The 27887-nt window shown below is 38.7% G+C and overlaps 1 protein-coding gene across 2 annotated transcripts; it reads right to left on the reverse strand.

The window, feature by feature from the left end:
• Positions 1-179: 179 nt before the first annotated feature.
• On the reverse strand, positions 180-27063 carry ANXA7 (annexin A7). 2 transcript variants are annotated; one of them, XM_014858877.3, is made up of 14 exons: positions 26826-27054; positions 18352-18406; positions 16203-16407; positions 15498-15608; positions 14843-14907; positions 14353-14418; positions 10097-10199; positions 9781-9875; positions 6903-7016; positions 6495-6665; positions 4266-4436; positions 4111-4186; positions 2942-3054; positions 180-610 (listed from the first exon to the last, which is right to left on the reverse strand). In XM_014858877.3, exons 2-14 carry the CDS (start codon positions 18403-18405, stop codon positions 488-490), a joined length of 1467 nt encoding a protein of 488 aa, XP_014714363.1. In that variant the 5' UTR covers position 18406; positions 26826-27054; the 3' UTR covers positions 180-487. The 2 variants fall into 2 exon arrangements, with proteins under 2 accessions (XP_014714363.1, XP_014714364.1); XM_014858878.3 differs by lacking the exon at positions 14353-14418 and having other exon boundaries at positions 26826-27063.
• Positions 27064-27887: the final 824 nt, after the last annotated feature.

Genomic DNA, 27887 nt, shown 5'->3' on the forward strand with positions numbered 1-27887 from the left:
AAATACCAATTTATGTAAAATAAGATGTGAAATACTCTTCTAGGTCAAAGAGCTGAATTTTCTTTTTCAAGTAATACAGTTTTGACATTCTACCAACTATACCTGTCCAATGGACCGAGTAAGACTTTGGAAGGCAGAGTTTTCAGCAACCTTTTTTAATTCAATATTATTACACAGAATTAGAGATTGTTGTCGTTTTTATTCAATTTTGTATCCTGATTAGAATAAGAACAGTGAGAATTGTACTTTAAAAACATTGCATTATTACTATATCATTATGATATGGCTTTACAGTAATTGTATAGAGAAAAAATAACATTGGAATTAAGGCAATAACCACATGTGCAAACCAAGCACAATACCCTGACACACTCCTTGGTAAAAAGCTCTTTTGGTTAGGCGATGGTTGATGGTTGATATTGCTGCATGCAGGTCATTGTGTTGAAGGATAAGCTTTGAATAGCTTCATTCATTTAAAAAATCCCCCCTACTGGCCCACAATGGCCAGAAGAAGCCTTCGGTAATCTCCACTCGTGTCACTTGCAATCATTGTGCCCAGGGTCTTCTGATACATCTGACTGAAAATCTGCTTTATTTGTACAAGATCAATCTGCATGCAAGAGATGATATTTTGATGTTAGAAAAAAGCTGTTAAAAGAAAACTGGTATTCATTAGAATTATTCTTAATAGTGAAAAGATCCTAATTATAATCAAAGCAGGGGGGAAAACACCCACATGATTGACATTTTACAGCTAGCTTTCAGACTAGTGCTAGCATCACCCAATGAAGGTCTGATTCACTGTTCTGTAAAAACGTTGGATAAGAATGGTACTAGTTTCATCTATTATTCCAAAAATATTAGTCATTTAAAAACCATTTGATAGGATAGCTATTATGAGAAACAGAGAAAACAACAAGTGTTGGCAAGGATGTGGAGAAGCTGGAACTCTTATGCCTTGCTGATAGGAATGTAAAATGGTGCAGCCACTGTGGAAAATGGTATCATGATTCCTCAAAAAAAAAAAAATAGAATTAATATATGATACAGCAATTCCTCTTCGGGGTTTATGCACAAAAGCGAAAGAAGGGACTCAAATATTTGTACACCCATGCACATAGCAGCAATGTTCTCAACAGCCAAAAGGTGGAAGAAAACCAAGTGTCCACTCATGGCAGAATGAATAAACAAAATGTGATATATACATAAAATGGAATATTATTCAGTCTTAAAAAGGGAGAAAATTCTGACACATGCTACAACATGGATGAAACTTCAAGATGTTATGCTAAGTAAAAGAAGTCACAAAAGGACAAACACTATATGATTCCACTTATATGAGGTGCCCAGAGTAGCCAAATTCACAGGTACAGAAAGTAGAATGGTAGTTGCCAGGTACTGGCAGGGGAGAGAGGAAAACGGTGAGTTATTGTTTAATGAGTATGGATTTTGAGTTTTGCAAGGTGAAAATGTTCTGGTGGTGGATGGCTGCACAACTATGTGAATGTACTTAATGCCACTGAAGTGTAATCTTAAAAATGGTTAAAACGGTAAGTTTTACGTTATGTATATTTTATTACAATTAAAAAAAATCCTGCTTAGAAAATTTAGGTCTAAGAACAAACATACAAAAAGTTTTTTTAAAACATCATTTTCTGGTTTCCTTTTTAAAAATGATTTGCCTTCTTTAGTATAAGGTAGTAATGTATGTTTTCTTTCAATTAAAAAACAGTCCAATAAATACACACAATCAAAGAAAGGAAAACATTTGAGGCTATATTTAGGTACTGAGATAAAGATGAATTTCCTTTAAAAAACTGTTCTATAATTAACAAGGTAGGCTAACTTTCAAGAATTTTTATATCCAATAGGATTAATCTAGCCAGCCCTGGTGGTCTAGTGGTTAGGATTTGCCACACTCACCAATGCTGCCGGGGTTCATTTCCCAGATGGGGAACCACACTACCCATCTGTCAGTTGTCATACTGTGGCAGCTGCATGTTGCTGTGATGCTGAAAACTATGCCACCGGTATTTCAAATACCAGTGGAGGTTTACAGGTTTCACAGGTTTCAACAGAGCTTCCAGACTAAGACAGACTAGGAAGAAGGACCTGGTCACCCACTTCTAAAAAACTGGTCATGAAAACCCTATCAATACCAAAGGAACTTCTGTGTGATACAGCACCAGAAGGTAAGAGGATGGGACAAAAAGACTGGGTAGAGTTCCACTCTGCTATACACAGGGTCACTAGGAGTCAGAATCGACTCAACAGCACTAACAATAAAAAGGATTAATCTGCATAGGTCTTTCATACAATTTTTTACATAAGCAAAATGAAAACCAAAAGTTAAATATCTTCCAGCTTGCCATAAACTAGTATTCTCCACAGACCTTCTCAAGTAGGAAAATCTCTTGGCACCGGCTTCATTGAGGTACAGTGGTCTGTTTCACTACAGCAAGCCTCTCTCATGACATGAGAAAAGTGAACTATACAACCTCTACCAGCAGCGACAAAGAGAGCTCTTTCTTTTGTTTTTTTTTTAATTAAAGATTGGCACCTCAGCTAACAACTGTTGCCAATCTTTCTGTTTCTTTCCTGGTTTATCTCCCCGAATCCCCCCAGTACATAGTTGTATATCTTGGTTGCAGGTCCTTCTAGTTGTGGCATGTGGGACGCTGCCTCAACGTGGCCTGATGAGTGGTGCCATGTCTGCGCCCAGGATCCGAACTGGCGAAACCCTGGGCCATCGCAGTGGAGCGCGTGAACTTAACCACTCGGCCACGGGGACAGCCCCCGAGAGCTCTTTCTTAACATCATTCCTGAGGGACTGACAACCAACTGAGGAACTTTCAAGAAATCAACATTCAGCGGGGAGGGGAAAAAAAAATAAATCAACACTCAAAATCAAGTAAGGTCGGACAACAAGATAAAGCCTCACCTCACTTCGAGTGACCACAATCCTGACCAGGGTGGAGTCATCTGTGCCAGCACCTTTCATAGAGTAGTAGAGCCTCTCAGCAAAGAAGGCAGGGCGGTTAAGGGCACACTGCACTGCAAGTTAGAGATGCTTCAGACATGGAATCATGACTTGACAAATGTCCTCGCTCCAGCTTCATTTAGCACGTCTACCCTCTCTTTGATCATTTTCTATGTAATCATCTCAGAAACACATGAGGTGAGTTGAAAGGTATTCTCCCCCTTGATTTTTCTCAGCATCCATCTTTCTTTGTAGCTGCATCAGACAGGCTACTTTCGATTCTAGATGCTCTCTGGCTGAAAAAAACCATTTTCTCTCCACAGATGCAGTAGCTTAGATTCTTTACATTTTACCCCTTTCAGTGGGAAGATCCGTAGCAACTGTGCCCTCATAAAGTCTTACTTAAAAGGAATAATGACTAAAATCTGAATTCTAGAGGTCAAATATCTCATTTGGCTGAGAGAAGGATATGAGATACACTCCAATATAAAAAAGAAAACACAGATCTGAGCAAAGATTTGAGAATAAGAAATCTGTCACATTTTCTATTAAAAAAAATTACTTAGCTAAGTCTCTTCCTGTAGATGGTAGAGATATACCAACTTTACATTATTACTTTAGCTACAATTACTATAGTAATATTTGTAAGACATTCAATTGCTAATACCAATGCGTTACTAATACTCTCTTTAGTGCTACACTCTCCATGAGAAAGAAATTTCTATTTCACTAGACATCTGAACGTCAGGACACCAGAAATTGAGTTTTTAATTTCAAAAGGGAAGAGTCTCAGTGGGCTGAGTAGTTGAGAGGTATTTTTTGGGGGGCTCAAAATGATACTTTGTGTGGTGGTACTTGTAGTTCCTCAATGCTTTCCCATTCACCTTAATGGAAATGCTACAACTTATCTCTTACATAGTCCTCAAAGTCCAAATAATTCCCAAACAACCCGAACTGATCACACCCCCAGCCATTCATAGGGAATTGCACGTAAAAACATAGGTTTAGCTCTGCCTCTGCCTAAGCAGATTCCAGGGAGGCTGTATCAATTATCGTTACTTAATGGGAACAACTATCTAAATTCTCACTCATTTATAAACAAAACAAAGCAAAATACAAAAGTATCTTACAGATGGTCTTCAAACCACTTTCAACATTTCCAGAAAACTCACGGCCAACACTGCTTAACAAATCTCGATTAGCCATCTGCAAACAAAAAGTACAGTGGTTAAAATATTTTCATACCTTAAAAAAGAAGCCAAATCTTGAAAAGAAAAGCTCATACCCTGGAATAAGCCTCCATGGTAGCTTTCAGCTGAGGAAAGCTTCTTGTGGCAAGAATCATGTTAAAGCAAGACTCATCTGTCCCTAGTCTCCCCTCACCAGCTTGATAAAGACGCTGAGCATCTTCCTGAGCCAACTGGTGGTTAACATTCTGGTTCTCGTCACGATTTCCCTGCAAAAGAGAAAGGCAGAAATTGGAAGGAAGAGATACAAGTTCAATAAAAAATTTTTTTCCAATCTAGTCACTTTTGGATTTTAAGGGACAATTTGTTAAAGATTAATGCATAAAGTTTATCATGCATATCTTTCATTTCCAAAGAAACTGTACTAGTGTAACTAGTACTTTATTACACTACCAATGTTGGATTTTATAATATATGATCATGGTTTAGTGAGGTTATGTTAAAATGACAGGTTTTCAGGGCTTTGAGAGATAAATTAAACCATACAAGGTTTCCATAAGAAATTATACATAAGCACATATAGAAAAATATCTCTATTAAGAGATATAAACTACCACTCAAATAAGAAATTATAATTCTCCTTAGCCGGAATTTAAGATTAATATGCATTGTACAGAGTTCCACTTTGTATTCATTCATGCATCCAAAAGGTATGGAGCACTTGCTTTGTGCCAGGCTGTATTAGTCAGGGTTCTCCAGAGAAACAAAACCAACAGAATGTACTAGGTGGTGGGGACACAAGAAAGACAAGGTCCCTACCTTCAAGGGATTGAAGTCAAGGAAGGGAACATATAATATGGAGGCTTCAAGAACTTCCTTTCCCTCATCCAAGTGTAATCTTAATATATAAGTATTTATTATAAATGAATACATAAATATGCCACATGAGCTCTTTAGAAGAAGCTATAAATAACTCAAGTTCTGCTCATCTGTGCCAATTTGTATACCAAACCCTTCCCTAGGAGGAGAGAGAAGGAAGGAGAGAGGGAGAGAGAAAGCTCTGGGCCTGAGCAAGACTGAAGCTTAGAGGGGCAGTTATTTTCTCCCCAAAATAGAAACACAAACACAAATGAAGCAAAGGCCGCCTTCTAGAGTCTCAGTGTCTGGCGAACAAAATGGAGAGGTGTTTCCTGAAGGTGAGAAACTGTCTTCTGAAGGGCACTGGGCACAGGGAATATATAGAAGCATATTCTAAATGGGTGACTGAATATAGCATAGAAAAAGGTGCGTAGGAAAAACTTCCCAGATTATTGTCTTTGGAGCCAAACACACAATACAGCCCCATTTTCCTAGGAAGCCATTCCTCTGCTCACAACTCCCCGGAAGAGGACCCTTTACTCTGTAAAATGGCTGGGCCTTGAACCCTGCATACAGAGATACTCAGCACCTCATATAAAGTCTTAATAATAACTTTTTAGCATTAAATCTCTGTGCCTGCCTGTTTTCTTCTTCTTCTTCTTTTTAAATGCTAACCTACTCTCCTGCTTTGTAACTCTGTTGTAGGTAAATTTAATTTCCTCCCACCTATTACTTTCTTTTCTCATTTACACATCCACTCACTTTGGCAAACTATCTTTTCTGCAACTACCTCCCTTTGCTATGAAGAGCCTCTCCTCTACTTTTAGAACCCTCAAGACTGTCCAACCTTGTGCACTAACAGAATAGCCGATAACTCCAGATACTGAAGCAGTGTGCTAGTCTTTGGCATCATCTTTTTCAAATAAATATACCCTCATCATCCCATTCTACGTGTGTTTATAATATCATTCCAAATACCCTATTTGGAGAATTTTCTGTCACTTCTCCAGCACATCTGGCGGGAATCAGAATGAGGAAAGTGCTAATCACAATATTACTGTGAACCCTGAAATGTTTTTCTGCATTTCTGGCTCTCTTCACACAGTTCTCACCTCCCATAGCATTTCAACGGCAGTCCTGCATATCTTCATTGACGGTCCAACTTAACTGGCAGTACAATGCTAAGCTTAAGTGTAGATTCATCCCCATTCTAAGACAGACCCTCCAGCTTATTTCTGATTCTATATAACCTTAAAGAGGTTAATTTCTGATTCCTGACAAACGCCAGATCTGCAGAAATAAACCTCAAAAATGACTACAAAGAAATTTACACACTGGATTCTGTGTTAACCCTCTTAAAGAAGGCAAGATTCCAAGATAGCTAAATATTACAAAGAATAAAGAATGGTAACTGGCAATGGGCAGTAAAGAACGTTCCCTCCAACAACACACATTGATGCTATACTCACCTGGCACATGGATACAAGTAAACGCTCAAAATGGCCTGATGTATCTGACCTAATGTCCTTTTCAATGTCTCTTCCAAATTCTGATTGATAACATCTGACAATTTCTCGAATTTCCTGATTTGTTCTTGTGCATAAAATTTCAATCAATACACGTTCCTGAGTTCCTGCTCCCTGTGTGAAATGAGGAAAGGGAGAATTATACAAAGGAAAATGGAATCTCTGAATGTATATAAATCTTACAGTTCCATCAAATATTTCTTTGGCCTCCAGACCTGAAAAGCTCTATATATTCAAATGTTATGAAATAATGTATTGATTTAGCTGTCACTGTAAATTCAGAACTGCCATAATTTATGGGGTTTTACATTTGAAATAGGATGAATATTCAAAATAAATGACATATAGTACCTTCATTGCATTCCGTAAACTCCAGGCATCATAATACGTAGCAGGCATGAACAGAGCAAGGATCAGTTCTTCCATATTTCCACTTAGCTCTGATTTGAGATCTTTGATTAAATCCTGTTTGATTACAAATACAAACTAGGTATATGTGCTCTCCAAATTTTGTTGCTTAATTTTTTTAACAGAAAAATGGAATTGAATTGCTTTAGGAAAACCTAAATTTCAAATCTGAATATTATAGACTAAGAAATAACAAAATATACATTTAAAGTTTGTTACACTCAAGCAGATGAATTTTATTCATTCTATCAATAAACAGTTAACAATAATTCTTACTATAGCTGTACCACTGTCCCAGGTACAAAGACAAAAGATACATGAAACAAAGAATAATTCAAATTAACAAAATGATAAGCAGATATTTACTTAGTATAAGAAATTGTTCTTGTTCTATGAGGAAGCAGAAAGCATCATCATCAGGTTCTTATTTATAAAAATAAGACAAACATCTAAAAAGAGATAATATAAGGCAGCCTGCACTCCAGCACCAGACAAGTAAGTAATACAGAAATAAATAACAGAAAGTTGAAACAGGAAAAGTTAAAGTGGGCTAGAGAGCTCAAAGAAAGCTTTCAGTTCCTATCTTTTAGAGTATGTAAAAATTAGCAGGTAAAGAGGGAAAAAGAGAAAGGTATTTTAGGCAAGAAGAAGGAACACAAAAAAGGAACAGAAAAGTGGTTCCCAGCCTTTGCTATGCATTCAAATCATCTGTGGAATTTTTCTTAAGAAAAAAAAATATCGGGCCAGCCCCGTGGCTGAGTGGTTAAGTTCATGCACTCTGCTGCAGGCGGCCCAGTGTTTCATCGGTTCGAATCCTGGGCAGAGACATGGCACTGCTCATCAAGCCACGCTGAGGTGGCGTCCCACATGCCACAACTAGAAGCACCCACAACTAAGAATATACAACTATGTATCAGGGGGCTTTGGGAGAAAAAGGGAAAAAATAAAATCTTAAGAAGAAAAAAAGAAAAGAAAAAAAATATCATGTCAAGGACAAATACTAAGATTCTGCACGTGATTTTAAGTTCTAAAGGAGATTATGATGTTCAGCTATGGTTGAGAATCACTAGTATAGAGACAAGAATGAGCAAATCTTGTTCAATGGTACAGTAAGATAACCAATTTTGTTAGGTGGGAATGTTTTCACAGATTAGTAAAACTAAGTTGTAACTATATGCTTGGACTGTTACCCTGAATACCAAGCTAAAGAATGTAGATTTGATTTTACATGCTAGGAGGAGTTACTGGAAACTTTTATGCATGAAAATGACATCGATGTAGCAACAGTAGGCAGTATGGACCATGATGACAAAGAGGGTACACATGAGAACATTTAGGCTACTGAAATATTTAGGTAAGAAGTAATAAAGGCTTGAACTTGAGTGGTGGCAATGGAAATGGAAAGAAAAAAAGGAGATAGAAGACACATTTTTAAAGAGCCCTTTTACAGATTAGATCAACAAGACATAGTCAATAATCAATTGCTAGGACAAAGCAGTGCGTGGTATACAGTAAGCACTGAGTAAATACTAACTGACTGACTGATAAAGAAGAATGTGGAATCAAAGAAGACTCCACCCTAGGCTAGAAGAATAGTATTTTTATTAATTATTAGGAAGTCAAGAGAAAACGTGGCTCAGGGTAAGGAAAATAGGCTGTGAATTTAGTTTTAATTCTAAAGCAATATATGAGAAAACGCAGGACAGTATAGCACAGACTATACATGAACTAAAGAAATTCATAATATGGTAAATATTTTGGGGAGAGAGTGAGTCATGGGAAATCTAGAGTTTGTGTTGCTTAATCAGCCTTAAGGTTAAAGAAGTGGATCCACGCTAGGCGGAGAGGGAAAAGCAGAGTAGAATAGGCAAGCTGGGACCAACTGATGGATCTCTACTCCCACTCTGAGAAAAGTAAACTGGATCCAGACGATGTTAGGAAATTTTGGGGATTCCTATCTAAATGGCAAACCAATGCTATTCAGCTTTTCCCTTTATATCTGAGAAGTACTTTTTAGCCATGGAATCTTGCTGGATTTAGTCCTGATCATCCATTCAACAAACATTACGTGGCTATTGTTATTGTTCCTATACTTGGTGCTATAAATACAAAGATGAATATGACATGGTTTGCATGAGAGGAGCTCAGTTTCCGGAGGCGGCCAGTGAGATTAGTTATAGCGGAGGTTTTACAAAGTGCTACGGGACCACAGTGGAAACAGCAGCTAAATTCTGCCCAGAGCAATGAGAGAAACTTCACAGAGCAGCTATTTAAGCCAAAACCTGGAGAAGTTGCATCCCACGCAGAAAAAGAGGGAAAAGTGTTCTACGCTAAGAGAACAACATAAACCAAGCACAGAAGTATAAAAGATCATGGTGTGTGCAGGGAATGGCAAGAAGTTGCATACAATTCTAATATAGGATATGTTTAGAGGCAGGGAGAGTAGTGGGAGATGATGCCAAGGACCAAGAATAAGCAGGGGCTATATAATAAGTCCTTGAATCCCACTGTAAGAAGAAGATTGAGAACCGAGGTACTGATCATGATTGTGGTCATAATCTATTTTCTACTGAACATCTATCACATACCAGATATAGTATAAGGTATGACTATGAGATCAAAGACTACTCTAGAATTAGAAAGGCTCTTATGAGAAATAAATAGTGAATACACCTCCCTTGGAGTCTCTCAAGTCTAGTTGTCTCTACTTTGTACCACCAGTACTAATAAAAAGATAGTATCCAACCTGACAAGAATGCAGGGACTACAGGCCACTGTTCATGCTGACCCCAGCAAAGAAAAAGAAAACAAACAAACATACCTTGCCATACATGGTCTTAAAAGCTGCTTTAATTTTTTGCCTTTGATCGTTGGAACGGTTGGCTACAATGTCCACAATTGCCTGCTCGTCTGTCCCTGAAAGAACCATACATGTTTAAGTAAGGATGAGGTCTGTGCTGGGTTCGTCTTGAGGACATCTCTTGGATGCTTACAAGGTACCTGGTGCCAGATTAAACTGAGGTACGTGCATACAGGCTCTCAAATAAACTTGGTTTACAATATAAAGCTTATTTTTTTAATTTTAGATTCAATCACTTGAACTTATTATAAATAAGACAAAAATTTGTTTCCCTTACCAAAACCCTTCATTGCTTTACGAAGAATTTCTGCATCTCTCATGGCATCGAAGTTGGCAGCTGGTCGGATTGTTCCTTGAGAGCCCTGAGTCATCGCAGCAGCCTGAGGACAAGAGGCATAAAATCCAAGTCAGTTCTTGTGGTAATCTTTTCACAATATATACATGTGTCAAATCATCATGTTGAATACTTAAAACTAATACAATGTTATACATCAATTATATCTCAATAAAACTGGAGAAAAAAAGAAATAATATGAAAAAGATGTTCAACTTCTTTAATAAAAGAAATACAAATTTAAAAAAAATCCAAATCAGGATTCCCTGCTGACAAGAAGACAACTTAAGATTTCCCCAGTTATCACTCTTAGGCAAGGAAGCCAGTGTTTGGGTTTTAGGACAAGAATATGAACATTTTATTATCAGGGTTCATTCTGGAACAGGCAGAAAAGACCTATCTCCCTCCTGTTGATAGACAACCAAACACCAACCTTTCAGGAGATAAGACAGTCAAGCTTGTGAAATTAGTCACAATCTTCCTATGCCTTGGGCTCCTTCTTGGTAAAATAGGAGAAAAAAAAAGATTGATCCCTGGATAGTGGAGATGAGTCAGTGTTTGATTTAAAGACTATCATAATGGCTTTAGTGAAGTAGAATATGAGTTGCCCAATGAAGTTCCGAACAAGCAATACAATTTTGGTAATAACTCTTCATTTCCTCTATGGGCCCTGGTTATTAAACATGAAATAAAACAGTTTAAAATAAGAAAAGCACAAAATGAAAATGATGATTAGAGATTCCAGGAGGTACAATATCCATTGATTTTGTAAGAAAATAAACCAGAAAGCAAAAGCCTGGCAGACACCATCTTAAACAAGTGATCAGAACCAATTATCACTAGAAATGGAATAAGTCAACAATAAGTCCCTCCTGTTAAGATGCACTGGGGACACTACATTAATTCTGTGGTATTCCTGCCAAATGTCATAACCCACATTCATGAGAAAATATAAGACCCAAATTCATGAGAAAATATAAGACCCAAACTAAGGAATATTCTACAAAATAACTGGTGGTACTCTTCAAAAGTGTCAAGGTCATGAATGACAAAGACTGAAGAATTATTTCATATTAAAGAAAATTTAAGAGACATGACAATAAATGTAATGTTTCATCCTGGATTTGATCCTGAACCAGAGAAAGACAATACTGGGACAACTGGTGAAGTCTGAATAAGGTCTACAGGTTGGGTAATAGTATTTCAATGTTATTTCCTGATTTTGATCATTGTATTGTGTTTATATAAGAAGTTAACATTTGGAGAATCCGAGTAAAGGGTACAGGAATTCTATGTACAATTTTTCCAACGTTTTTCTAAGTCTGAAATTATTTCAAAATTAAAAGTTAAAAAAATTTAAAATTACAAAGCTACGAAACAATTTAATAATTTTCCTAAAATATTCAAATCAGGGCGTAAGAGGGATGAAATGAAGCAAGATGATATCTCACTACATTTTTCAAAAATTTAATTTTAGTAATATGTTTTATTTAACCCAGTATCTCTATAATATCATTTAAACATGCAATCAAAATCATTTCAAAATATAAAATGATTCAGGGGCCAGCCTGGTGGCATAGCAGTTAAGTTCACACATGCTCTGCTTCAGCAGCCCGGGGTTTGCCAGTTTGGATCTCGGGCGTGGACCGACACACACATATAAAATAGATAAAGATAGGCATAGATATTAGCTAAGGGCCAATCTTCCTCAGCAAAAAGAGGAGGATTGGCAGTGGATGTTAGCTCAGGGCTAATCTTCCTCAAGGGAAAAAAAAGATGCAACTGCTTTTCAGGCAACTGAAACTGTCCTAGAGTTACACACATTGAATATAGCAATATGCCAGCACCTGTGAGGTCGAAGTAAATGGGGAAAAGGGGGCAGGACCACCTTCCAGCAAACAGTTTTATGATCAACAATTCCTCCCACTCATCTATACTCTTATGCTAACATTTTCTTCTACCAATAAGCCTTTCTTTTTCATTTTTTACCATTTCTCTTTATTTTTTTTTTTTTTTGAGGAAGATTAGCCCTGAGCTAACTACTGCCAATCCTCCTCTTTTTGCTGAGGAAGACTGGCCCTGAGCTAACATCCATGCCCATCTTCCTCTACTTTATATGTGGGATGGCTAGCACAGCATGGCTTGCCAAGCGGTGCCATGTCCGCACCCGGGATCCAAACTGGTGAACCCTGGGCCACTGAAAAGTGGAACATGTGAACTTAACCGCTATGCCACCCGGCCGGCCCCCAGTAAGCCTTAACAACTATCCTTTGCTAGTTTCTAAGCTAGAAATGTAAGCAGAGAACTAACAAGAAATATTTGTATACGGTTTTAAGGAAAAACTAAAATTATTCTACTTGTAGCAAACATTCAAGAATAAAAATATTTTCAACATACTGTCTTTACATGAGCCTTACTGTACTGAGAAACTAAGAAAGTTTCCTTTGATATAACCACTGTCACTAAAATCTAAGCAGGGCATAAACCTTTGTTTATAATACACTGAACTAGATAGTAAGAGAAACTAACCCTCATCATGTACTGTTTGATGATTCTCATTTTCTGTCATCCTTTTCTTTCCTAAAAAACAAACCTATTCCACTTTTCTTTTTTATCTTTTTCTTTTCTTCTTCTCCCGAAAGCCCCCCAGTACACAGTTGTAGATTCTAGTTGTGAGAGCCTCTAGTTGTGGCATGTGGGATGCCCCTCACCCTGGCTTGATGAGCGGTGCCAGGTCTGCACCCAGGATCTGAATTGGCGAAACCCCAGGCTGCCAAAGCAGAGCGGGCAAACTTAACCACTCAGCCATGCAGCAGGCCCCCCATTTTTCATCTGTAGGGGAAAATCGTTTTGTTTTGTTCTTTGTTAAAAGTCTGAGTTTGAAGTGAATCTTCATCCAGAATACTATCATCCTCCAGGCATTATACTGAATTCAAAGAAATCAGGGTCCACATTCTTGAGGTCAAAACTCTAACTAGGGGAGATTTCTCAGCACAGTAAAGCCCACACTACCTGCCACCAAAAGTTCCATCCTTTGACACCCACTTGATTCCAACTTTCCTCTTGAAAAATTGCCATAGAACTAGAATTGGCTCAACCAGGAGAGGTCACCTGGCCCACTTGCCCAACCAAGACACAAATTTTCTTTACATCTTCCTTGACACATACATGCACAACCAGCCTCTACCAGAGGGTTTCCAGTGACAGGGAGCTTACTCCTCACAAGGGAGCCTATTCCTCCACTTCCATCTAAAACCCCTTTCAAAATCTAACACTCTGTTAACTTCCCCCTACTGGTTTTAGTTCTATCTTAAGGTGGTAATTGTTACACAAAAGAAGTTGCACTGTATGTGTGTTTTACTTTTAGTGTTTTATGTTTAAAAATCTTTTATATTCAGCCATAAAATGATGTCTCAAATTATATGCATGCTTAAACTAAAATCAAAATTCTCTTAACAAATGATTAAAATAGCCACAGATTTATAACATAATTAAAAATCAACTTCAACAATAAAAAAGAGGATTGAAAGCAATTTACTATGTGCTTTGGAGGAATATTGTTTACTGTATCTGCAAAGAAGCATTGTATAACAGAGACACAGGTCCGGGGGTCAGAAGACGTAGGATCTAGTTTCAGCTTTGTCTTTCACTAGTTGTGGGACCCTGAACAAGTTTCTTAATCTCTCTGGAGCTCAAATTAATCAAATTAGGGAAATAAGCCAAAAAATGGCTAAGGTGTTTCTCTTCCAAGACTGTAATCCCTCTCCCATCCAAGCCTAAAAGAAACTTGAAAATGCTAGATCTTTATGAATAGACAGTATGGAAATAAATGAGAAAATCAAGATAAAGATAAGCATGAAAGTATACTGCTTATGTTCCTAGTAACTTGCACAGAATATAACAGAATTAACAAGGCAATTAAAGAATAAAACTTAATATTAAAATAAGGAGCCATACAGAGATGGGGCAAAGATTTGATAAATGGGAGATTTTCTAGGGCCATTGAGAAATTAATTTGATGGACATTAATTGGCTACCACGTTTAAAGCTGTGCCAAGCACTACACAGACATAAAGATAAAACAGACACAGTTGAGCCCTCAAGGAAGTGGTGAAAGACAAATACAGGAGAAATCAGAAACAAATGAAAACACATAGAGGGGACCTAGTGATTAGTGAACATTAGAAAACCTTACTCACTTCACTGCTATAATCCAAAAAAACAGGAGAGAAAACAGGATAAGAAGGAAAGGATTCTGTATTGATCTGAAAGAAGAGTGGAAAGTTATAAAGGTAAAAATAGAAAATGAAACTTCACTTCATAAAACACTGATGGAAATACCAATCACTCAGTCACCCAAGCTCATAGTTATAACTGGCAACAAAGGAAGAGGAAAAAGAACTAAAACCAATGCCAAGAACCCAAGTGAATCTCTATGAAAAAGTTATGAGATCATCATCCTTGAGAAGGGACCTATGTTTCTCTGATAAAAGTCATCAGGACACTACTTAAAGCAGATGGACCAAAGATAGCATGGAGTCTATCAGAAGCAAAGATTAAATTCTTAAGTGACTATTATAGACCATCTCCTCTGCTTCATGGAAACCTCTAACGGCAGCAAAGGAGTGGTGCCCTTCTTGGCATTATCCAGTTACCCAGACTAAATTTAAAAGGTAGGAGCAAAAATACCTGACTAGGGTAAGGAGCTTGACCTCCAGGATACTGAGAAGGTATCTGTCCTCCAGGAAAGCCACCTACGTGTTAAAAAAAATACAAACAGGTCTTATATGATTTAATTTTTCAAAACAGCATTGATTATTATGAATATGGAAACATATGAGAATATTCACACTATATTATCACTAGGGTAATTTTTCAATATAATTTACTGGATCTAAAACCAACTTTGGTCTTAAGAATCTTTTAAATATCCATGTCCTACATAATTTCCTAATGAATAATACCTCTTTTTAATTTAAACACTTGTACCAGATTAAATTCTGATTCCATCTGGAAAGGATATCAGGACACAGTTCTGGGGGTTGTTTTATTTCTGGTACAGAAATGAACAGAGAAGCTCCTGAAGGTTTTGCTTTATGGCTTTGGGACAGATTTTTCCTTTTTTCATTGAAAAAGCGGGTCCTTATTTCCAACTTACTGATTAAACTTTTCCATAAAATTAATACATTTCATGAAACCATTCACGTATTTAAAATTACTTATAGAAGTACTTAGTATAAACGTTTACGGAAGACTATCCCAAACATAAACTAAGTTGTCTTAATGACAAGTGAAAAATTCAAAATAATTTGCGATTGCTTTTCTCTGGACAGCTGGTACCTACCAGGTAGGGGGACCTGTGCTGGGCCACCACCATAAGACTGTGAGGACGGCTGTGGATAGCCAGAAAAGCCTGCTCCACCTGGTGGAGCTCCAAACCCTTGGCCTGGAGGAACTAGAGAAAAGAATAAACAAACTATAGTGACAGTTCTCATGACTGAAGAGAAAACTTTAGAAAATTATCTACTATTAACAGTGTAAAAAAATATGCTATTAATGCTATAATAGCTGTCCCTTTTCATCTAAATTCAACTTCTCACCAATTCCTTCCCCATTAAAAAAGAAATTGAAATTTTTTTACTTCATTCATCTGCCTTACTAACATACAATACAAAAGTGGTAATTTTTTTTTTTTAACCTTCGGAGAAAGCTGTCCTAAAGGTCACAATCATGCTAATTGAAATGTGTCTTAGTCAGTTCTTAAGATTACAAATAATCAAGCAAAGTTTTATATATTGGTTCTTTATTACCATAAGATTTATTCCAATTCCCTTCACAACAGAATTTTTGAGACTGCTCCCACCTTTCACGCCCCCTGAGAACCTTTATGCTTCTATCTCGCCAGCTAGTCCTTACTATCTAAGGGAGAGAATAGGCTAAGAGCAACTCTGACCTCACACAAAACAAGCAGGAATGATGAGAATAAAGCTGAGAAGGAAAAAGTGCTACAACAATTCTAAACCACGACTGACCACAACCCATAACTCACCTGCGGGATAGGATGGAGCTCCCCCTGGCTGTGGAGCACCAGGATAGCCTCCAGGGGCTGGATAACCTCCAGGGGCAGGGTAGCCTCCAGATCCTGGGTAGCCACCACTTGGTGCTGGTGGGTAGGCACCTCCTCCCACTGGAGGAAAGCCACTAGAATAAGGATACTGACCCGGAGGGGGAAAAGATGACTCCTGACCTGCAGGCTGAAAAACCAGAAAAATTTTCAAATGATCATAGAGGAATATGAGCCGTCTAAAAAAAGGAACAGAGGCAACGGTTAAGGTCTAACTTGTTCTTTTACATATTAAAAGTCTCATTAGAAGTCTTGGTATCTTATACCAGTTTACAAGTATACAGTACTAGCTTGTCAGGACACAAGTTTGTCAGAACTCAGTTAAATTTAATTCTACCTGTGTCAGGCAAGAGGGGTCTGTTTCTCTACTCAGGAGTAAGACCCAGGCTCTTTCCAAACCTCAAGGCTTCAGGAACAACTCACAAAGCTCATTAGTTCCTTCACTTTCCTAGCACCTGGAAACATGAGAAAGACCCGCCTCCCTACCCTAAAGAGAGGAATTCATGGCTCTCTTGCAACACACCTGGATCTTTGCATAGTTGGGAAAAAAAAAGGTGACCTGTGTCACACATGGGGTGTGATATTTTGGACCTCAGTTCAGAACTATGTCTGAGTGTGGCAGAAACTGTCGCTTGTTCACTGAACTTTCTTCCCTGGCCACAAAGCTAGAGTACATTTCCCAGATCCCCTTGCAGTTAGGTAGGACCACATGACTGAATACTGGTGAATGAATGTGGACAGAAGAAACGTAAATCACTTCCAGCCTGGCCCTTAAACACCTCCTGCCCAGTCCTCTACCCTCTCTCTTCCTTCATCTGCCAGTCAGAAGCACAGGATCCAGTGGACGACTCCAAGGCACTAGAGGATGGTAGAGCCAAGACACAGAAGGAGCCTGGAACCTGACTACATGGAACAAAGCCACTTCGCCGACTGCCCACTCCCCCACCCCTGCCCCTGCCACTGACTTCCAGGAGACTAAAGTAAGCAAGAAATGAGTTTTTATTGTGTTAAGTCATTGGGATGTTGGAGTTGTATTTCAGCAATTAGCTTACACTGACTGAAATGATTGCCAGAATCCAGTTAGTACATAGGGACCTGGGAACATATTCATAACTCTCATCTCTCCTATGATAAATTCAGGAGAGCTACATATTCACTTCACATAGGATACACACATTACCATTAATCTACATAGGCCCCTCTTTCTATTCTCACTGAGTTAGAAAGATGCCCTACATACTTATGAATATAAAATTGAAATGCATAATTCTCACTTATGCTTCAGCTGTGAGTTTAGTCCTCAGATAGACATCAACAAGGCAGAACTTGGTAGCACATTTATAAAATGCACTCCAAATACTAAAAATACTCAAACTACAAATCCGCTACAACTTGTTATCTCTGAATCAAGTCCTTCTTAATTATTTTAAACGTGCTAACACAAAGATTAAAAAACAGTGACTCATGAGATGGATTTAGCTCACATATATGTTTTATTGGCTCATACAGCATTTAACATTTTATTTATTTTTAGTTTTTTGCTGAGGAAGATTCACCCTGAGCTAACTTCTGTACCAATCTTCTTCTATTTTTTAGTATGTGGGCCACCAGCACAGCATGGCCACTAACAGAGCGGTGTAGGTCTGTGCTGAGGAACTGAACCCAGGACACCAAAGCAGTGCACCCTGAACTTAACCACTAGGCCACTGGAGCTGGCCTGCATTTAACATTTCAAAAATTAATTTCCCAATTTAAAAAATTGGGGCAATATCACATAAAATCCACAGTTCTGGCTTTACCTGAAGAAATGGAATATCTAGCAACATTGGTTGGCCTCCTGGCACGGCCACATCAGGCTACAGCTGAGTAGCTGCTGGCTTTCCATGGGTAAGGCAAATGCCCTCTAGTTCCCCACAACAACTGCCTTCAGTTACTTATTCTACTCAGGATCTCTGGGCATTTAAGTTTATGACCCCTGCTGTATCATATCTGTAAGATCTGTCATGGGCTAGTCCTACACAACACCTATTCCAAGGATATGAGCTATTTTAGTATTATAAGTGGCAATACTTACAGGATATCCTGGGAAAGGTGGGTAGCCTGTAGGGGGATACCCTGGGTATGACATTCTGTAACAAAAATAAAAAATGTCTTCTGTAATTTCTTATAAGGGTTAAAGCCTCTGAAGATATATATTATCATGGAGTTCTATACAAAATACACCTTTCAAGAGTGACAGGCATTCAAATATAGATATTAGGGGTATAAGCAAAGCTTATACTATGTTTCTTCATTTCACTATTCTTACCAATGGAGTCAGTATAGCGCGGTAATTCATTCTCCTCATACCACACAATTTTTGTCATATCTGAATACTACTGGTACTATTATTTATGGAATATTTTTCTTCAAGTCAATTAATTTTTCACTTAAATCTATTTTAAAAGTTTGCTATATATCACTTCCATAAATGGAAAACCTGCAATAGTTTCTTCCACAAAGACAAGGTAACATTAAAATGAATCTATAAATATTAAAATAAATGCTTCCTAGGTGCCATAGAAATCTCCTTACATGGTGATACAACCATATCATGGGTAACAATGATATAATGGTTAAGAGTTAACAATCTGTAGTCATATATACCTGGATTAAACCCTGGCTTTCTTTCTTTGTATAAACTTTTGATTATGGAGAATTTCAAACTTATTCAAAAGTAAAGATAACAGTATAAGAAACTCCATGGACTCATCACCCAGCCGCAGTAGTTACCAATTCATGGCCAGTCTTGTTTTTTCAATACTCTCACTCACTCCCCATCACTTCACTGGTTATTCTGAAGCAAACACTAGACAATCTATCATTTTAACCTATATATGCTTAAGTACATATCACTAAAAACATAACTTTTTTTTAATTAACAGGGCTGTTTTAAAAATATAATCATAATATCATCAATGTGTCAGTGTTAAAATTTCCAATTATCTTTTAAATATTTGTTTTTTATATTTGTTTAATTTATTATAGAAAATTTCAAACATTTAAAAGTAGAGAGAACAGTATTAGCTTGAACTACACAGCATTACTGAGATTCAACTGTTTTTAACATACAAAAAAAATTCTTGTTTCAACCTAATATAATGAATGTCCATGTAACCTTCATGTTCGGTTTCAACAATTATCAAATCATGATTAATCCTATTTCATTTGTACCCCAACAACTACCCTTTCCTAGATAATCTTAAAGCAAATCCCCAGACATCATACCCTTTTACTCATAAGAACTTCAATACAGTATATGTAAAAAGACAAGGACTCTTTTAAACCATAGCCATTTACCAAATCGTACCTTAAAAATTTAACAATTTCCTAGTATCATCAAATATACAGTCAATGTTCAAATTTCCCCAACTGTCTCAAAATATTTTTTATAGTTTGTTTGTTCAAATCAGTATACAAATAAGGTCCACATATTCTAATCAATTGACGTGTCTCTTGGAGGTCTCTTTTAATTGATAAGCCTCCCTTCTCCTTTTTCCTTACAGCTTGTTGAAGAAACTAGGCAGTTTGTTCTGAAATCTCTCACATCTAGATTTTGCTGATTGAATCTCCATAATATTCTTTAACAGTTATTTCCTATAAATTAGTAGTCAGATCTAGAAGCTTGGTCATATTCAGGTTAATTTTTCTGGCAAGAATACTCAACAGGTGTTTTCTGTACTTCCATCAGGAAACACATAATGACCAGCTGTCACTCTTTTTTGTGGCTGATGATTGATGCCTAGATCTAATTCTATCATTCTTCATTATCTGGAATACTTCTTGAGAAATTTCCCCTTATCAACTATACGGTTTTCCTGAAATAGTCTATATAGGAAAGACATGATATTTGTTTTTTTCTTTTCCTTTCCAGTTTTCAAAATGAGTTGGTTCCATAGCATACAAGATGACTAATTTTTTTATCAATTTTAATTCAAAGATGTAAACATATTTGATATATTTCAATCCACTTATTATTCTTATTATTGCTCAATTTCTCCCATCTTTGGCCAAGAGAAGGCTCTTTACATTGCCTAATGAGTTGTTTTGACACAACCTCAGATCTCTTGGATAGTTTCCCTGCCATTTTATAGGACAAGATATTCCAGGCTTATCCTGTACTTTTCTTGCCCCAGACCTGGAATCAGTCTACTCTCTGAAGAAGGAGCCTTCTTCACTTTTCTTGGGAAATGATAAATGTTTTAAAAATTACAACTTGGGTAATAGGGGTGCTCACTGCTACTAGTTGATCATTGCTTCTAGGCCTTTTCAGTGTGAAACAGGGCTAGTAATACTTTTTTTTTTCTCCAAAGAAAACATTCATACTGATATTTCCAATTCAAAATTAGGATTACAAGTTTTTTTTATTTAACTGATTTGATTTTACATTTATGTATATTTTCCCTTACACTGAACTTCTTACTTCCTAATGCCTTAACACAACCACCTGCTTTATTCTACTATGAGTTTCAGAATAGTAATACTCTAGTAGGCTGAATAATGGCCTCCCAATAGATATCCTAATCCCTGGAACCTGTGAATATTACCTTATCTTGCAAAAATAATGTGCTTAAGTTAAGGATCTGGAACTGGGGAGATTATCTTATCCAGGTGAGTCCTAAATGCAGTCACATTATGTATCCTTATAAAGGGGAGGCAGAGGGGGATTTAGTAAAGAGAAGAAAGTAATGTGGCCATGGAGACAGATATTGGAGAATGCTGGGAGCCACCAGAAACTGGAAGAGGCAAGGGACAGCTGCTCCCCCAGAGCCTCCTGGGAGAGTACAACCCTGGCAAAACCTTGATTTTAGCCCAGTGATGCTGATTTTGGATTTATGGCCTCCAGAACTCTGGAAGAATAAACCTGTGTTGTTTTAAGCCTTCAAGTTTGTGATAATTTGTTACAGCAGCCATAGGAAATTAGTACAAATACCCATATTGTTACTAACAACACATTTACTAAAAAACAATTAAAAATCCTTTTTTGCAATTTGTTTTTGGTCCCTGGGTGTCTTAGTCCATATGGGCTGCTATAACAGTATTTCATAAACTGGGTGGCTTATAAACAACAAATTCATTGCTCATAGTTCTGGAGGCTAGGATGTCCAAGACCAGGTACTAGCATGGTCAAATTTTCTGGTGAGGGCCCTCTTCCTGGTTCATAGCTGGTGCCTTCTCCCTGCGTCCTCACACAGCAGAAGGGGAAGGAATCCCTCTGGAGCCTCTTTTATAAGGCACTAATCCCATTCATGAGGGCTCTGCCTTCATGACCTTAGCACTTCCCAAAGGCCCCACCTCCTAATAATATCATCTTTGGGGGTTAGGATTTCACACATGAATTTGGGGGGGGACACAAACATTCAGATTATTATACTGGAATATATCCCACTATGAATGTGTGGTCAAATTACTGTGTTTTAAAGACATTACTTTTAAAAACAGTGCTGCTATGAATAGCCTTGTACAGATACCACTCTACATATATTACCAATATTTGCTAATGCATTCCCAATTTTAACAGTCTTAGACTAATTTTTAAATTTGTGTATGTTCTCTGATTGACAGGAAAAGAAAGTATGGTAGTATAGTACAGTTTACCTGGGATTAAAGAGGCACTCACACATTGATTATCTATTCTGTGATAATGCATAGTGATGAAGATTTGATAGTATTCTGATCAGCAAACATAACACTGGAAATATCTTTTGGGAACCACAGTCTGCACCAGATTTTGCAAACAATCACCTGGACATCTGGTGATGTTAAGATATTATTATATTTTTAGGTGTAATAATGGTATTGTGATTTTCATAAAGAATCATGATCTTTTAGAGCTACACACTGAATATTTACAGATAAAATGATATGATGGCTGGGAATCACTTCAAAATAACATGAAGGGGTTGTGTGGGAGTATAGTTGAAACTAGATCAGTCATGAGTTGATACTCGTTTACCCTGGGTGATGAGTACATAGGGATTCATCACACTCTTCTGTCCACTTTTGCATGTTTAAACTTAAAAAGTTTTTTTTTTTTTTTAAAAAGACTGCTCATATAAAACAAATGGAGCTAGGGTGAACCAAAAAACCACAAACAAATCTACCTGTAGATATATGCCTTTTGCATTTGAAGAAAACACTACTAACCTAAAGCAAATGCAAATAAACAAGAGACAAAAACACTCAAAAGAATACTCTTCTATAGCTTTATCAAATCTAAAAAACTATTAGTGATCAAATGTAATATACCTGGCTAATATATCTATATAAAGTCAACAATCTTTTGTTTAGCATCTGCCATAAAACACTGTACTGAGTCCGGAAAGTAAAGAAACCACCAAAAGTTTAAACCAGGTTTTAAGGTGCTGGACACATTGACAAGGAAGTAGAAGAAGAATGTCAGGTGTAAGCAAAAGGTGGGACAGAACTGTAAGATGGTCATCAAAACAGAAAAAGAAGGGGCAGGGTATGCTACCACAATTTCAGTTACTATTACTCCAGTATAGTTAAGTAACCCAGTATTTTTCTTTTCTTCCTTTGAAATGCCTCTCCTTCCTGTCATTTCAATTCTCATGGCCATACCCCTTAGATCAGGTTGTCATTACTTGATGCCTATTTTACTAAAATTACTTCTCTATTCATATCCTTGCTTATGCTCTCACACTTTCAGTTTTCCTGGACACCATCATTAGATAAACTTTCCTAAAATGCTGCTCTTTCAACACATTACTCTTTAGGTCAAAACTCCTCAGTGACTACTGCTGGAATATCACATGAAAATTCATCAGCCCGACATTCAGGTTTCCTTAGTACTGGCTCCAATTTATCTATTCAATTTATCTCTTACCAATACCTAACCTCCAATGCAAAATCTCTCTCTCTGAACCATTCCCAACATGCCTTTGCTTCTGCCACTGCTATCATTAACTGACTTGGTCCTCAAGCCTGAGCTCACTCACCCCTCCCAACCTATTCAGCTCAAATCTTCTCTCTCCCTCTTTTGAACAATGTACTAGACAAAAGAGTACCTCTGAAACTTTAATATGCATGTTAATCACCTGGGGATCTTGTTAAAATGCAGACTCATTCAGTAGTTCTGAGATGGGGCCTGAGATTCTGCATTTCTAACTAAGCTTACAGGAGACGCTAATAACGCTGGTCCGTGAATCATATTTTAGTATCAAAATATTTTGGCATCTACCATATAATTTGCTAAATTTTTCACTAAATGTTTTGGCTCATCTCCCCAAAACAGCTGTAAATGATTTGTATATCTTTTATATCAAGACCTCAAACAAATCCAATTCAACATTTATGAAAACCCATTATGTATTAGGCACTGTCCTAGGTACAGGGGGAAAAGCATCCTGCCTTTTGAGTACGTATAGGAAAATGAGATAATAAAGTTAAGTTCTTTTAGTGTCCCTATGACATAATCAAAGGATAGAAGCTAAAAACTTGCTAAACTGAAAATGAATGGGCATATATTGAGTCAAAGTTATAAGTTTATAAGAAAGATAATAATAAGAAAACTGATCCAGTCAGTTCTAAAATAATCATTTGGGATCCAAAGTCAGGGATGTAAAAACAGAAACAGGCTCTATCGCTTTCGCTTTCTTCTTTTCTAAACCTGGTTGGTGTAAGGAGTAAAGGAAGGACAAGAGTACCTAAGAACAGTCAGATGGTCCAACAGCAAAAGAGGCTGGGGTCAAAAGAAAGGGAAAAAAATCTGAAAATAATTCATGAGAGAAATTAAGAATAATTTTAAAGGCAACAAGTAATTACAGTACCAAAGGTTACATAAGCAATTTAAATTTCTAAATCTCAGGAATTGTTTCAGTGACAAAGTCCTATTTCTACATTCTTTAGCTACTATATTAAATCTTACCTTTAAGGGCCTAGAAGAATTATGTCAACAAGAGTTTCAAAACAGAATGAAAATGAAGTAAATATTCTCTGTATATGAGAAAACTTAAAGCAATTTTAAGAAAGTGAATGTGAGTGCATTTTGAAGAATGTAATTATATAAAGGACTGGAACACAATTCCATTTTCAGGGATGTACCTTACAGAAATACTTGCACAAATGCAAAATTATGTCTGTACAAGGCTATTCATTGCAGCACTATTTGTAAGAGAAAAAGGTTAAAAACAACCTAAAAGTCCATCAATAAGGGACAGGTGAAATAGATTATGGATAGCCATACAATGAAATGTTATGCAGCTATTAAAAATGAGCAGCTTGGGGGTGGCCCTGTGGCCCAGTGGTTAAGTTCCTGTGCTCTGCTTTGGTGGCCCAGGGTTTCGCTGGTTTGGATCCTGGGCGCAGAGATAGCAACACTCATCAGGCTATGCTGAGGTGGTGTCCCATATGCCACAACTAGAAGGACCCACAACTAAAGTATACAGTTATGTACTGGGGGGATTTGGGGAGAGAAGAAGAAAAGAAAAGATTGGCAACAGTTGTTAGCTCAGGTGCCAGCTCTTCTTTTACGCATATGTGAAACCATCTCTAAATCACTAAGAGTAAAAAAAAGTAAGGTGAAAAACTGCATAGATCATTTGCAACCATACATGTAAAAAATACATTTATTTCCTTGTATATGTAGAGAATATCCCTGAAAATATACTCAAGGAAGTATGAAACAGTGGCTCCCTCCAGGGAGGAGAGCTGGGGCATAATGAGGAGGAGACATACTTTTCAATGAACCTTTTGGAATTGTGCACGTATCATCAATTCAAAAGGTAGATTAAAAAAGTTTTTGTAGGGGCCAGCCTAGTGGTGTAGTGGTTAAGTTCTCAGGCTCCACTTCAGCAGTGGAGCAGTTCACGGTTGGTATCCTGGGTGCAGACCTACACACCGCTCATCAAGCCATGCTGTGGCCGCATCCCACATACAAAACAGAGGAAGACTGGCAACAGATGTTGGCTCAGGGCCAGTCTTCCTCACGCCAAAAAAAAAAGTTTTTGTCAAAAGCAAAACACACCTCAGGGCGACTCAACAAATTACTCACTTTATCCACGGAACAACAGACTATACTGGTGAACCAGAGCTTTTATTTTCTTTTAAAAGATTTAAAAGACTGCTTTTAAAAGATTTTTTAAACATTAAAAAAAATCATCCTTGGTTTTCCAAACCATCTCCACCCAGTGAGTCAGTTACTACAAGGGTGAGTCTCACTAGGGGAGTATCAAGATGGCAAGAAGCCCAGTAACACAAGAAGCCAACTGTTGCAAATTTATGAAACAAATATGGAACAGGAAAAGTGACTGAAGACGGCCAAAGCAGGTACTACAATTTTCTAAAACCTGTCTCTTGGTTAGGAAGGACCACTTAAATCAGTCAGCAGGGTCCTTGGATAAAGAACAAGAGGCACAGATAGCCTCTGCTTGGACAGAGTAGGCAGCCACCACGGTGAGAACTGAAAAGAGGCCTAAATTTCCAGTGGCCAAAATTCTCTACTTTCCTACCTATCTGGTGCTTAAAACTCCTTCTCTGAGTGGTAACTCATTATCTAATTAGGACAGATTATCAGATCAGCTCCATAACAGCTGGAAGAAATTACGGAGTTAGGGGGACAGCCCTAAGGCCCAGCAGTTAAGTTCCCCCCCGGAACTTCACTCAGGGTTTCGCAGGTTTAGATCCTAGGCATGGACCTCGCACCACTCATCAGGCCACGCTGAGGCAGGGTCCCACATGCCACAATTAGAAGGACCCACAACTAAAATATACAGCCATGTACTGGGAGGCTTTGGGAAGAAGAAAACATTTTTTTAAAAAACATTGTGCAACTTCTCATTTCTGTCAGCTTACGGTGGACATCAATCATCTCCCTCTGTACAAGAAGTATTCCCACAGGATGGGCTGATACCCGCACGTTTGCTGCTGTTCAGAGAATAGGAATCAAATCCGGAATCCTATTTCCTAGTTTCTAAGAGTTATAAACCTGAGCCAGTGTGCAATTTTAGGCTTACGCATTCTCTCCAACAGTTCACTAAGCACAGAATAAATTTCCCAATTTCCCCTAAATTTGCTATGTCACCGGAAAGTCTAGTCATCATCCAGACGTAGCTTTCGGCGCTGCTCGCTGGGTTCCCTACTCAGTCCTCCTTGAGGTCGCTTCAGCAGAGCCATTCTCCGGCCTCTCCCTCCACCTGTAGCCCAACTGCCTCCGCGCGGGGCGTCACTGCTCCCTCAGATCTCCGGACAGCCCAAGGGCATAGAGGACCAGCAAACATATTTTCTATGATCCCGGCCGGCCGGCTGGCCGCTGCACCTACCCCATCCCAACGTGCCTCCGTCCTAACGCCCCCGCCGGGCTGCCCGGGTCCCAAGACGCGCACAGCGAGTCGCCCACCACCCGGAGGCCCAGAGGCCCCTCCACCGCACCCTAACGCGAGGACACACGCGAGGCCCCGCCATCTCCTGAACGTCCGGCCTCAGAGCGCACCGGGGCGACATGACCCAGGGAGACGAGGGGCGGGAAGGGTAGGGGGCTCCGCTCCTCACCTCACCCCGGGGAGCAGCGGTCACAGCCCAACCAGGTTTCCGGCAAGATGGAGCCGGGGGCGGGCTCAGAGAGGGCGGGGCGCCGGGGGCCACCGCCCAAGCCCGTTAGGTTGCCTTCGTAGCCGGGAACGTCCCTGGACAGAAGGGGGCGGGGCCCGGCAGGCCCAGGCGGCCAGCAGGACCCGAGCTAGGCTTTCCCTTCGTCCCCGCCCGCAGCTCCACCTGCCGCAAAAGACTCTCCCTTCGGTGGACCAGCCAGTTTTACCACATTTTTCGGTCTCAAGGACCATGCTCCAATCCCGTTTGGCCTCTCTCACGTCACTTGGGAAGTTGCGGCGGTTCTAAGGAATTCCAGAGCCCCTTCAGTGGTGGGCGGCAGAGAAAGGCTGAGACTGGGAGGCCAGGTGCAGCCTCTCCGCCTCTAATATGCCGTCCTCCCTGGTATCTTATAAGGACAAGGACAGTGTCTTTTATTAGCCCCCTATGAAATGAACTAATATTTAGTCGGAACTTGAAATATACTAACCAAAACCACTCCACAGGGAGTTAGGTGATTCTAGGCTCTCCTCATACTAGCATTAAACAATTGAAGCAATTTCAAGGGCCCAGACCAATATCTTAAACTCATTAAGAAATTTGTATTCCCGAGCAAAAACCTGTTAGCTACCGTTTACAGTGGTCCCGAGCCCGGCAGCAGCAACACCACCTGGAAACTTTTCAGAAATGCAAATACTTGGGCTCCACCTTAGACCTACTGAATCAAGCTCTAGGGGTGGAGCTCAGCAATCTGCGGTGGTTCTGAGGCACACTAAAGTTTGAGAACCATTAATCTATTACTCTGCATGCTTTTCCACCCAAAAGCTTCCTCATGGGGGTGGGATAGGGTGAATTAAATTTTAAATGGGAAGAGTAAGATATACATGGCCCCAAAACAGGAGTGAAGTGGAAGGTACTTGAGGAAGGTCACTAACAAATTTAAACAAAACTGCACAACACTCTGGGTACCCAGTATTCATTTCCCAGCTCCTGCCAGTCTGTCCACCTGGCAAATAAGGGGCCTTT

The sequence above is a fragment of the Equus asinus genome, chromosome 2, assembly GCF_041296235.1.
Source record: "Equus asinus isolate D_3611 breed Donkey chromosome 2, EquAss-T2T_v2, whole genome shotgun sequence".
NCBI lineage: Eukaryota > Metazoa > Chordata > Mammalia > Perissodactyla > Equidae > Equus > Equus asinus.